The 13,825-nt window shown below is 48.3% G+C and overlaps 1 protein-coding gene across 1 annotated transcript; it reads left to right on the top strand.

Moving 5' to 3' along the window:
* Positions 1 to 10,887: 10,887 nt before the first annotated feature.
* LOC118503611 (trypsin delta-like) lies at positions 10,888 to 12,629 on the top strand. Its single transcript, XM_036037086.1, has 4 exons — positions 10,888 to 11,117; positions 11,214 to 11,473; positions 11,544 to 11,875; positions 11,950 to 12,629. Exons 1-4 carry the CDS (start codon positions 11,042 to 11,044, stop codon positions 12,140 to 12,142), a joined length of 861 nt encoding a protein of 286 aa, XP_035892979.1. The 5' UTR covers positions 10,888 to 11,041; the 3' UTR covers positions 12,143 to 12,629.
* Positions 12,630 to 13,825: the final 1,196 nt, after the last annotated feature.

The following is a 13,825-nucleotide window of genomic DNA, read 5'->3' as shown; positions in this document are numbered from 1 at the left end:
GGAAAACTGTTTAAAAGATGCGTATCAAACGCTACGCCTAAAGTTATGCAATCCTAGAAGCAGATGCGCTTAAACCACGGGTTCGAAAAGAGGGGTGTCGTTTTTGACACTTTCCAAGCCACGATCTCTTGAAAGGTCCAGGAAATTCATCCCTTGATGTGTGCAGGCCGAGTAGCATCTAATGCTTTAAACCTATTGGGTGGTGGCGTATGTTGAAATGTCATCGAAGGAAAGGTAAGCGCCTAAATGTATGCAATTCTGTAGTTCAAATAGGAAGCGACAAAGGAAGGTTGAGTGAGCGTTGGTTTACGGTTCGCACGATCGTCACGTTTTTATCGTGTGTTTGTTTATCTGTTTGAGGGACGTATTGTTTTGCAGTCGATTGCAGCATTCCTGGAAACATAATAACAATTACCACTCCAATTGAAGTGTTGGGCTGAGCCATTCCGTTGCGATTGTGCGCCAAAAGAGAAATGAACAATATTCGCTCGCCACGTGGCCCTTTTCACAACACACCGGGTCCATTCGCACTCAATCGCGGACAATGTTCCGCTGCTTGAAAGGATGCAACGGTCAATGCACTCAATTGCATACAAAGCGCTCGGGTGGCGCGGTGTTTGAGAAAGTGTTGGGAAACCTGCATTGTTCGGGGATGTGGCACGTGGCACCACATGGGCCGTTGGCCGGTCCTGTTGTTTCTGACGTGCGTCTGCACAACAATCAACCATTAACCTGGGACATCTGACGCTGTCCGGCGAAATGGCGCATAGAACAAAAACGTGCCACTTTACAACGGGTCCTTAATGAAATTCTCTTTCACTGCGAGCAATAAACGCACGCTGGCCGTTAAGTGGCATCTGGAAGGGGTGGGGAGTGAGTCACCACCTCAGGTGACACGAATGAGGCGCTTCACCAGCATTTACATTCAACCCCGGTGCTGTTTTTTTAAATGGAACTGAAAATCAAATGCGTGTTCCCTTTGTTGGACGATTTATCCGATCGGGGGAAAAAGGTCGAAAAACGCGCCCGCATTTTTATGTAGTTTTGCTGTTCCGTTTTTTGCTTGAATCTTTTACCGCCAGCTTTGATTGGCCCATTCCGGATGAATTGTCTGTTTTGCTGAAGAGATGGTTCGTCGTTCAACTATTCCGTTCCGTTCGTTCCGTTTCGTCGTCCCCCGGCGCGTTACTGGCTAATTTGCATGTTGTGTTGCGCGTTTAATTAATTCCATTCAATATGGCATGTGTTTCTTGTGCGTCATTTCGTGCGGTGTGGCCCCTTTTTCTTGTGTTCGTCGTCGTTTGGCTATGAATGAAAATAACGGTTTAATTTCACCAGGAAAATGAGCAGTTTTTTTTCACGCAGCGCCAGTTGTACCGTTGAACGTTGAGGCAATTTAGCATTCCGTGTCGAGAAAGAGAGAAAGAGAGGGAGGGAGAGAGAGAGAGCACACAAGAGGAACGATCGGGTAATCAATTCGGTTGGACTTTGTCGGAATCGAAATTTGGAATTTTGGGTAGCGCTATTTAAAGCTCCGTGACGCGACACGCACCATTTCGCTGTGGATTTTTCAATTGACGAGCGTCTGTGCGAGTGTGTGTGATGATGGTCTGCTTCTTCTTAATGTGTATTTGCATGCATGCAATCAGGGGTTGGGATGGGTTGACAAAGAAATTGGGAAATCAATTTTCCTGCAGGGAGCGAATGCCGAGGTCTTTTGTTAAGCCGGATATATGTATGGTTTCGTTTCGTGCGTGCGCGTCGACGCTTAATCCGATACATAATTCCGGTTAAGATTCAAACATATCTTTCACCCCGGATGCCACAGGTCAATTAAAGGATAAATGATATGCTTTTCCAATCATCCTCACATTATATCCGCACGTGGTCACCACACACACACGTTCGGTGTCGGACAATCGATATGTGTTTGACTATGGCCAAAACAAGGGCGACCGTATTGAACGGAGCTTTGGGAAAATGGAGCTCACACGAGGGAGCAGATTTTTTCTCATTTTCCCCTGGAGCTTGGCCAGGAAAAACTCGGGACACGAGAACTAATTTCGTATTCACTGTACAAGTTGACATAATAAATAGGAAGGATTTTCTTTTGATGCATACGAGTTGTGGAGGGGTCCCCCAGCAGGGGACCAAGGGAAAGAAGAAGGGGTGGATGGGTACGGGGTAGAGCTTTTACTACTCCTTTTGCGGGAGAAAAACACAGGGTATGGAGAGAAAATGGCTAGCATTCATCTAGATTTTCCACCCCCCTTCCTAGTGCGAAGTATTTTTCTTTTATGTGTTGGAAAAAGCGAACGCCGCCACCGCCGACGACGACGACGTGCCAGAATGGTCATATATTTACTCGAACTTCCGGCATAATTTTTTCCCCGTCCTTTGATTCTTTCTGTTCCGCCTTTGGTGTGGCGTGCACATACACACTCTCTCAGCCAAACACACACACACAGCATCAGCAAGGAATTGTTAGAATCGTTTGTTGGATCGGTCGGTGAAAGAACTGCTTTTTCAGTCTCTTCTTCTTAGAATTTTCCTGGGTGATTTTGCTTGCAGCTTTTGGGATAGCAGAAAAAGGGGAACCACGTGTTTCCTTCGTGTTGTGGGTTGAATGGAGAAGTGATATGGAGAGCTGGGAATGGAATGGGTGGGACGATGATCAGGTGATACGAATATCCATTTCCCTTACACGCTGCAGGAGCAAGATATTCAATTTCCACCCCTTTTTTTTGAAGGTGCAGGAACTGTTCTGTTCCTCAGTGTCCCAGGTCCGACGCTTCGAAATGAGTTCAATTTTCATGCAAAAAGTTTTAGTTTCTCCACTTTACCTTTACTGTGCGGCACCGGAGAAGGTCCGTGGTTTTTTGTCTTAAGTATTTAGATCGCCCCGATCGTGTGTCCGATGAGCGCCATCTTAGCACAAGAACAATACGCAGAACCAGAGCTCCTCAGGGGAAAGAGAAGGTTCGACCTAACCTGGGCCGTTTTTTTTGTTGCGCTTCTTCGTCGAAGCAAAGTTTTTAATGGCTGGTGAAATGCGAATATATTGCACCATGGCTCATTTGGTATTCCGTGGCCATCGGTGATTGCATTTGGCATAGAATATTCGATCCCTCTTACCTAACAAAAAAAAAAAAATCAAAGGTCCACCAAGTCCACCGGCCGGCCATGTTTGGGGAAGGTTTTTTGAAGAAAATTTATCGAATAATCGACACCGAGCCCCTTTGGTTGCTCTGGTTGAGTGAGGTCGGGCAGTGGAAAAGTTGCACTAAAGCAATTGGAACAACATCGCCGGAACTCCCAGACACGCCTGCCCACGATGCTCCTCGAAGCGTGAAGGTTGAGTACGAGACTTAATCTAGCAATTTATTGAACATTTCCTGTTTTTCATTTCAGTTTTCTGTTCATTTTGTTCCTAGTTTAATGTTGCTGCAAGTGCTCCGATCGAGATTGTACGATAAGGTTAATAAATCCACAGCACTTAACTGATTACTACCGATTAGAGCCCGATAGCACGATGACGACGTGTGTGCGTTCTGCAGGGTTAGAAAGTGTTCGTAAGTGGACAACTTAAGATGCAAAACCACGGGGACGGTCCCACACAGGACGCCATTGTTGCAACTCGGTCCTCCACCAGCGTCGACACTGGCAAAAATGGCCACAAAAATAGAACCGTGTTCGTGTGGTGTGTATGATGTCGAGTGCTCCGACGGGCAAGACAACACATGCAGCAGGCTGAACCGAACCACCACCAGTACATGAGGCAGGATTTAAGATTTTATTTACTGCTGTACAAGGCTCAGGGAAGGATCATCTAAGCTGCTGTCTTCCACTTGGCCGCTTGCTCTCTCACCACACGCCACGCGTTAAATGGCCACTGCAGAGAGCCTGCAAGCCTAATCCCCATTTATCATGATTATCAATTTCATGCTGCACCATCATTTCCACCCGTCGGCGGCGGCGTCGGCAGTACTCGGGTTGGTGTGAAAAGCGTTCCTAGAAAAACCGTTCCCAACGAACGGAACGGCTAATGGCGCGGTTTTGTGCCTGTGTGTGTCAGAGAGCTTCGGGTAAAGAGGGCCCAGTTTTACAAGGCCAGCTGCTACCTACGCTGCTTCTCTGGACGAGTTGAGCCTGTTAGGAAAATGCATCGTTCGCCCCAACCGCACCAACACCAGTACGGTACCGAAAGGTATGAAGGATTCGACACGATTTCGTCCGAAAAGATCTCCGTTAATAAACGGTCCACCGAGACCGGCGATTTAATGGACCGCAAAAATAAAGCGAGCGAGCGAGTATTTAAAAAATAATCAACCAGTGCAACGACCGGTTGCGACTGAGGTATTTAAGAAAACACGGTTTTATTGCTCGCTCCCCCCTCCCAGGGTGAACGAGAGTGATTTTTGGGGGATGAAAATACCGTAACAAAAGCGTCCCAACGAAAGCATGGAAATTCTTTTGGTTGTGTGACCGGACCGAATCACTGCTGCTAAAAGTATGGCCGCGAAAATGGTTGCACGTGGCACAATTTTCCTCCCCAATGGGAAGGATAGATAAGGAGAGAGAGAGAGAGAGAGAGAGAGAGAGAGAGAGAGGTGGAGAGCACGGTATGGCACGTATTGTTTGGAAAACCACATGAAAGCACAAAACGCGAACGAGCGAACGAACCGTAGCACCGTATAATGCCAAACGGCGTTGTCTAGCTCGTGGACACGTACCGGGCATGCACTAATTTAGTGGCACGGTTCAATGCTCACGTACGCGCGCGCATCATCAAACAGTGGCACAGTGGTTCAGCTGTGGCCAATTAGATGGACGCTTCACCGTTCGTAAAGTAAACTCAAACTTCAAAATAGAAATATTGATTAAATATTATGTCTAAATTACTTAAAATGAAAATCTAAGAATAAAGAACGTGTGGCCACTTGTGGAGATATGGGAATGCTTACGTTGATCCCGTAGGATTGAGTTGAGGTTCAAGAACAAAGATTGAGTACCTGATTTGCGAAACCTCTGATCGTGACCGTAGTATATAATACCTGCCAATTATGAGGTCCCTAAACTCCTGAAATTAATAATCCGGGTAAAAGTCCTGGAGATCGCTAGTGGAGTTAAGGGGCAGCTAAGGATTATCTTCGGCACTGTGAGCGAGCAGGTCTGAATCAAGAGTCCCGGAGACCGTAAGCAAAATGGAAGTTGGACGCCTCTAACGCATGAAGTCTGATACTAACAGACAATCGCTGCGGAAAGAATCAAGCAGAAGAAGAATTCAAGACGTGGCCTACAATAAATTTTCCAACCAAATGTCCACCCTAGGCCCACCGTCCGGCGTTCTCTCTGTCTGCGCTTTCTCTCTGTCTGGTCCTGTCACACGCGAGTCGAAAGCGTGTCAGCCAGCCAGCCAGCCAGCCAGCCAGTGTGTTGTTTGCATAGGAATTGAATTCTTCCTGCCTTGGTTTGGGGAAAAGATGCACACACGGCGAAGGAAGGGAGGGTGTCGGAGGTGGGACAAAGTTTAGGATCAAAGGCATTCGCCGGTCATAAGCGCGCGTTTGTGATGGGCGATGATGGAGGTCCTCCCGTCCGGTGGATGGTTAAGTTGTTCGAAATGTTTTAAGCTGCATGTGCGCGCGATGTGCACCACGGGAGGCTACACCACACCCATCACCCATATACGTGATCTATGTGATGCAATTAAAATTTTACCACTGCATTACTATAGTTTTTTGGGTTTTGGTCGCTCTCAGCAAGGGACCTGTGCTGTGTGCAGTTTAGTTGATCGATTACACGTTGCGAGAGACTTGGGCTTTGAAGTGGTTTCTCCCTTCCGAGCGGTTGCCCAACAAAATGGTGGATGAAATTAAAATTTTAGCGCACGATAATCAGCGATTCTGTAATCGGCATGAAAATCGTGCTAATGGTGATTAATTTTCTATGCTCAATTCATGTCATTTTAACGCCCAGCAGCACGCGCGATGAGTGTTATGAGTGAAGGCTATTTTTGTAAAAAGTGACACCTACAGCACTACTTTGCCGAATAATGCATCTAATGGGTAGACAAAAATAGCCACGATGAGGTTGAGTGGGATGGAGGAACATTGTTTAACTGTCAACGTGATTCGAATATTGTCCACCGGAAGAATGCCTCTCCAAACGGTTCCAGCTCGGGGGCGATACAGGCATACCGATGACTTATTATACTAGTGTGTGCCTATTTTTACCTCACTCTTGGCTAACATTTCGGCCAAATATCTGCACCTTCCGCCCAAAATGCTCAATATTTATCACCGGTAGCGGTGGAGGAGCAAGTTGGAGATGGGGAGGGCAGTTGATTCAAACTCGAGCAGACACACATCACGAATTCGCTTTCGGTACACGTGCGTTTCACCTGGTCCCCAAGGTTTGCCTTGTCTCTGGCCCTGCGGGCGTTCCGAAAATGAGGCAGCTTGTTTGCGGAGGGAATTAAAGAGAATTCATCACCATGTCGCCGGCATAGGTCGTTGGTGCTTATACCCGCAATCGTGCGCAGTGTGCGTCCCTCGCCATGACTGATGATTTGCTCCGATGACGTATCGGTGCACGGTTTGAGGCTGGGACACAAAAAAGAAACGGGAGTCCGAGAACCGAACCGAACCTTATGCCAACGACAGAATGTGTGACCCGCCCCGTCCGTTCTTCCGTACAGCCACTTCCGAATCACACATCTGACGGGAGACAGTGAGAGTGTATGTGAGAGAGAGAGAGAGAAGCGAGAGTTATGTGGCATGCGTTTGTGTCATCGTTGTTCGCCAGCTGCCATTCGTTTTGCGGGTGATGAGGATCGTCCCCATAAGGACCAGAAACTGGCCGGTACACCGTCACCGACACCGGCACACCGGTCAGCCTATGATCTGGACGTGAAATTTCGGATACTGTTCCTGAAAATGTCATTTCCATGGACGTCCGTCCTCGCAATAAACGGCGTCGGCTGTGCGGTGGCCGTCGGAGGTTGGCCGAGTAGTCCATTCCGGTAACCGGTAATATGTCTGGCTATCACCATCTGACCCAGACGCACCAGCGCTCTGGACATTGCCCAACAAAAACAGGCACACTCGCAGACCCGTGTGGGCAAATATGCAAACCGTGTGTTCCGGTGCAGGCGTAGAGAGTGAAAATTTATGTTTAATTTTAAATCAATTTAATTCAATTAAACTTTTGTTCGGTCGCACCGGCAGAGGGCGCTGTTTCTGTTGGGCCGACACCTTGCCGGAATGTCCCGGAAACATTAGGGTTCCGCAGGCTCGAGAGATCCCGTAATTCCCGGACAATTACCAGCTCCATGTCATTATCCGGTCGATGTGCGTTTGATGCAAACAATTTTCATTAGCGATCGGTGACGCTGTGACATGATGATGCGTGCTCTGGTGCATCGCCAATGCCGTGCACTCTCGAGCAATTGTTTGTAGCATGTGCTGTCGACAACTGCATCCCCGGGTGTGTCCACGCGCCGCGTGTGAGTGCAAGTACCGAACGGAGTCGTCATCGTCGTCGGCGTGTCGCATTATTTATGGGAAAATATGTATGTTGTGTGTTTTTCCGACATCTTTCCGGTGATGTGCAGAGACGGAACGGAACGGGTTTTACTACCATTCGACCAGCGCTTCAATCAAGCTAATTACGGCTAATGTTTTGAGACTGCCAGCTGTGTGGACGGACTCCCGCAGGTCACGAAGTTAAACCGGATGAAATGTCGATTTTTCTCCTGCCGGCCGAGCAGCACGATAGAGTGCCAAACTAGGACAGAGGTATTAATAATTCCTAGTCATCGACCTTGGCCAATTTTCTTAGTGCAGTGTACACAAACGATTCGGGAGAAGCAGAGAGTGAACGTTTTTGGTGTGTGTGTTTGTGTGTGCTAGTAAGTGCTTTTGATAACGTCATTTGTTATTTCTGTTGCCCAATCCCCGATATCCATTGGGGCAGGGTTAATAACTCATCCTCAATCCTAACGGGCGAGTTCTAGGGGATTGGCGAAATCTTTCCCGAAAACAAAACCTTCTCCAGGAGCACCGAGTTTGTGTTGGTCATCGCTTTTGATAAATAGGAGGATTCTCTATTACACCTTTTTCCGGACTTTGCGACACGTCCGTTGGTCCTTGGGCTATTCCAGCGTCAACAAACTAAGCGTCACACTAGCGTTCAGCTGGTAAGCAACTGCAACGCACCAAGCGTAATTCCTTTCACTAGAATAAACGACGACTCGCTTCTCGTTCGCCGATGTAAACCGTGGCACTTTGGAAAGATGAAAGAGTAAAGTTAGCCGGAAGGCTGCAGTTCTGCCTCAGCCTTGTGCTCTCTCTCTCTCTCTCTCTCTCTCTCTCTGTCCTCGAGACCGTGCATTAGAAGTGTTTCTCCATTGCGTAAAGTGCTTTCTGCGCTTACTTCGCACTACACTTTGTGAGTCCTGGCTGGAGTTCTTAACTTCTGGCTCACCGTCTCTCCAACACGCTGGGCGACACTCCCGGCCTGGGCTGGGTAATAAAAGGCTAACCGGATGGATGGTAAGATTTGCGCTTCGCTCCAATCCCAATCCCCCCGCACCAACGAGCTTAACCCATCCGTCCGTCTGCGGGCTGTCAACACACTGGCTGGCTTGTGGCCGGAGGTGATGATGGAGTGTCGTCCACTGCTCGGGCCATTTCTCTCCGGTGGAAAGTTAATTTAAAACCGCACCAAGGACGAACTGGCAGAGGTGCAGAGCTAATGCTTTTCTGGTGCTGTGCGTGTTTTTCTGTCGTTGTGTCGTCTCATTTTCGTTGCTTGTTCTTCTGTACCGGTGTACAATGCGTCCTTTCGGCAGGAGGGTGCAAAACCGGAGCAAAACATCCCCCCTTTTTTGCATGTCTTTTTGGGGTTTTCTGATTGTTGCTGTTATTTTTTGCCCTCAACGCTGGTTAAAGAGCATTGTGTTTTGTGAGGTATTGTAGCAGAGCCTCGTTAACTTGCGTGTGGACAAAGAGATTGTGTGGCTGTGGTTTAGTTCGGCCGTGGAGTTTATCAAACCTGTTAAGTGATGTAAAGTTGTTAATAACGCATCGTCAATCGGTGTTTGTAACATGTTTTCTTATCAATGTAACAACAAAACTGCCTTCAAAGGCCATCGTTCCAACGCCGCCAGTTCCAAGAACATGTTTAACCTAACTCGTGTTATCGTAGTTGCAATAACATGTTGTTGCAGCCTGGGATCAGGGATGGCTGAGTGTGTTAGAGGCAAAGTTTATCGACCAATTAGAAATACACATCCTGCTGCATGTAAATCCATCACACAACGCACGACCTCGCCAGGGTGGAGTTTTTCGCAAATTCGCACATGTACGTAAAACATCCGTACACACGGCCGACAGGGAACTCGGCTGGGAAGTAGGCCAGCAGGAAACGTGACGCAGTATCTTCACGCATCAGCCGTTAGCATCATAAGCGACTGCTATTAGTGAAGGTAACAGGAGTAGCGGTTCCGTTTATCCGAATCCGTTTCCCAAGCTGAGCCGAACGTCTGTGTGTGTGTGTGTGTGCCTTTTCTAAGCGTTACGCTGATTGCTATCCCTGCCTAATTACCATCAATTTCCCGTAACGCATCTAGTTTCTTCATTAAAATTTTCCTCATTACAGTCGAAAGCCGGTGGATTCGAGCCGCGAGGGTTTAGCGTGAACTCTGCCGCACCAGACCGGCCAGGAGGACTGTAAGGACTTAAGAAAGGCTTAGAGTTTCCGGGTTCAAACGAGCGCGCATATTTAGAATCGTGGCCTCCCTCGGCATGGCTGGCACCATCGTTCCGGCAGCTTACACGTCTACTAATCCGTCGCTTCGGCGTGCCGTTCGTGCAAAAATATGCACTCTTACATAGAGAGGAATAGAGAGAGAGGGAGAGAGAAAGAGAGTGAGAGAATCGTTGAACGACGGCGCTGTAATTGAGTTTTAGAACCATTGGCATGCTCTGTAGCAGGCAACATGCTGCTCCGGCTGGGAAGAAACTCGGTCGTGCTGGTCGTGTTAAGTTGCATCGACGTCGGGACTGGTGCACCGGGCTCGGAATGCATTTGGTGATGGGAGGTGGGGTGGCCGGGGGAGAAGGTAAAAATATTGGAGCACAAAATTGCACAATTATCTCATTACGGTGTAGTTGGCACTTTTTATCGGAAGGTCCGGAAGGTTTGCTGATTCGCATCTACTGCGGCGAGAAATTTAATTCCTAACCCGGGCGACTGAACCACCGGATGGACCGCAAGCCAAACATAGGCCAGTTTGTTAAATGGCTCGCTGGGCCGTGGTGGTGTGTAAAGGGTATAATTTGGAAGACAGGAGCTTAGAAGATGTAGACTATGTAGTGAGTAGATTTGTAGCGCATGTTTGCCTATTAGGGTAGGTTAAATGGTTTAACAAACATTGGGATTGAGAAAGTGATTTGAGAGTTCTGTTAAGGGTGGTAGCAAAAGCTCTCTTTTTGTTAATAATTCTAAGAATTTGTAACCTGTTGATGGTACTTCTCTTGTCTCTCGATTATAAAATCGCCCATGAGTATGCAAAACGCGTAGCACAAACACCTATCGAGCTATCTTATAAACAGTTTGTTTGATTCTATCATTGATAGCGACAGTGTATCTCTCCCTTGGGTAGACAGAAAAAAAACACCCCCAGAAAAGCTCTCCAAAATAGATCCATCCTTACAGCAGCGTCGTCTCATAATCTGCAACCGTTATTTTCGCTCGTGTTCTCACGATGCTTTACGTGACACTCTTTTGGGCGAGATCCATAAAGATAACCACCCGCGCGACCGGACCGATAAACCACGCAGACGAAATTTGTTTAGACAATTAATCCACGCCGTTCCGAGCAGCTTCTGCTGCTGCCGCTGGACCGTTTCGTCAGTGAGATCTAATTCGTGCTCCGGAGATACTGCTTGGAACCATTACGTTGTGGCCTCGTTCCTGCTGGTAGTGACCATTTCCAGCACGTCAACGACGTACCCCCGGCTCCCAGTGGCTCAGAATGCGACGCATCGTCGGAAGTCTTCAAGTGGCGGTGGTCTTTGCCATCTGTTGCGCAGATTCAATTTTCGCCTATTGTGAGTTTGAGTGAGCGCGTTTGCCCATGCCATGCCCTAGTGCTTGTGGCGAGTGTGTTTGACTTTCTGCTTTACCGTTCGGTCCTCCTGTTGCAGCGCCCCTTCCACTCGAGGCGGTCCTCGCGAGAGTAAATCGGGTTCCACATTCGCTTTCACGGGGAAGCCAAGAAGCTAACCCTGGAGACGGTTACAGAGGAGCGCGCATCGTTGGCGGAAGCAAGACAACTATCGAGGACGTTCCTTATCAGGTTTCGCTACGGTATTTCAATAATCACATCTGCGGAGGATCCATCATATCGCACTCGTGGGTACTGACGGCTGCCCACTGTCTGGATTGGTATCCCAAAAACAATGAAGTCAGTAGTGTCAGGCGAACGTCCATCCGGCGGATCTGTGCCATGTGTCCTTATGTCCTTTCCCCGTCAGATTTCAGTCCGTGCCGGGAGCACCACCCAGTCGTCGGGAGGATCGCTGCATGCGGTGTTCTATTACCATTTGCACGGGCAGTACGATGCGGTGGAGTTCCAGTGGGATGTGGCCACGATTCGCGTCCGAACGCCTATGGTGGCGGGTCCGGGAAGGGTCGCCATTTCATTGCCATCGACGGACGAGTGGTCGATCGGGACGCCCGTTACGGTGACGGGATGGGGTCATCTGGCATACAGAGGCAAGGTCGTCGAGAACTTGCAGATGGTCCGGCTGGATGTTGTTTCGCGGGAGATTTGCAACCAGAGTTGGACCGGCTACATAACGGCAGAGTGCGTGCGAGGCAGAGCGCGTCTTATCTAATCGTAACATTCTTATCACAGCGCACATCGCTCTCTCGTTGCAGCATGATTTGTGCCGGCGGTGTCGGGAAGGATGCTTGCAATGGGGATAGCGGTGGACCGGCGGCACAGGGTGGAGTGCAGTACGGCATCGTGTCGTGGGGCGCCATCGAGTGTGGGAACGGTCTGCCGGGAGTGTTCACCAATATCGCTCATCCGTCGATTCGGAATTTCATTCGCTGTACCACCATGGTGTAATTGTGTCGAGAAATGATGCGCTTCTCGCGAAGACAGTTGGTGATGGGGACGATGGGACTGTGGAGATGTATGCTAGGGGGATGGTTAATTAAGATAAAGAACATCGCATGCTGTCGGATGGAATCTCATCCTAAAAGTAATAAAAACACGCTCGAAAAAGCACAAGAATCTCTTCACACAGTTCGATGAGGTCAGTCCGTTTGCGAATTCAGAAATGAAAGACAAACTCCTTGCTGTAAAGTAGACATATTCTTCGCACTTTTATAGCAAGTCCTGAGCGAAAAATCGCTCAATGTTAGAATCGCTGATCAAAGTCGCAAATAGAAATGGCATGCACAAGAAGGTCAAACTACCTCCCGAACTGAGCCTTTGTTTTACACAGGGTTTGTCAGGCATTTGAATCTTTGAGATACACCACCTTCTATGGCTATCACTCGTTCACTCGTTTCATTTTCTCCAAGGACACAAACATAACCCAATAAAATAAAAGAAGTTAAGTTGAATACGTAACTAAAATCTTTTGAAAAAATCATCAAAATGGACATTAGCTGTCGTAGTAAAAGTCGACTACTGTGTATCTCGAATCTTGCATTGTTTTAGACAACCGGACGCTCTTCTGACGACCCCTGCACCATTGCAAACGAAACACTCTGCAATGAGTTTGTCACAATTGCCTGTGCTTCACTCGCTTTCAATTTCATTAACGGTGCCACCGAACACTGCTCTTCAACCACTCAGCGATTCGTCGGCGAAAGTAGCAAATATCAAGTCAATTGCACACTTGTGTCAAAATTGGATTTATTCGTCGGTTCCCAGCTCTCCCGGGCGCCGGTAGGCGTCTGCCAGAAAATAAAAAGCAAAACATAAAAAGATGGTGTAATTGGCGATAGTTTGTCGTTTAACGAAGCTTATCAGATTTGGAGGAGACGTCTGCCGAAGCGTCAAACAATTGCCTGCGCCCAATGATTTGTTTGCCCTGGCTGTTGCCGCATGGTAGTCGTATGGTCCGCGCCATTACGTTAATTCAATTGAAGAGCACTCACACTCACGCACCAGTTACATCCGGAGCCAAGAGCGGGATCAGTGTTGTCGAGTCGAGTTTGAAGCAAAAAAAATGGCCGAAACACTTGCGCTAGTTGGTTCCGTGCGTGCGGCTACGTGTGTGCGTGTGAGAAGTGTTGTCGTCAAAAATATTGCAAAAATGCTGCGTAGCGCGTGACAAACAAAAACATCGTTCCACATCTATCGTTTTCAATATTCAGCAGCATCCACACCGAACCGGGCTCCCGAACCTCCCGTTCCGATAGATATGTGGGGTGGATCCGGTGAGGATGGGAGAGAGGAGAGAGATCCTCCCACATAACTAACCCTTAGCAAGTTGATGGAATCGTATCGTCATCGGCTGAAACACTTCACGGTGTGAGTGCTGTCTTAACGACCCGGGAGATAAAACTGTGCCATTCGCATTCGAATGCGCCAGTCAGCCCTTTTTTGCATCGACAGCGGTCCACGGGAAACTGGTTAGGATGGGTTGGGGATGGAATATTCTGTCGAAATAAAAACATACACTCACCGCTTGCTCCCACCAATCCCACTAGCCTCCTCCCTGCCCCCACGTTGGGTGGATTTTTCACAATCCCAATCGACGCAATATGGGAAAGCGATCAGCTTCGGTTGTGATGA

This window comes from Anopheles stephensi, chromosome 2 (genome assembly GCF_013141755.1).
Source record: "Anopheles stephensi strain Indian chromosome 2, UCI_ANSTEP_V1.0, whole genome shotgun sequence".
In the NCBI taxonomy this organism is placed as follows: domain Eukaryota; kingdom Metazoa; phylum Arthropoda; class Insecta; order Diptera; family Culicidae; genus Anopheles; species Anopheles stephensi.
This window is presented reverse-complemented; position numbering and strand designations above follow the sequence as displayed.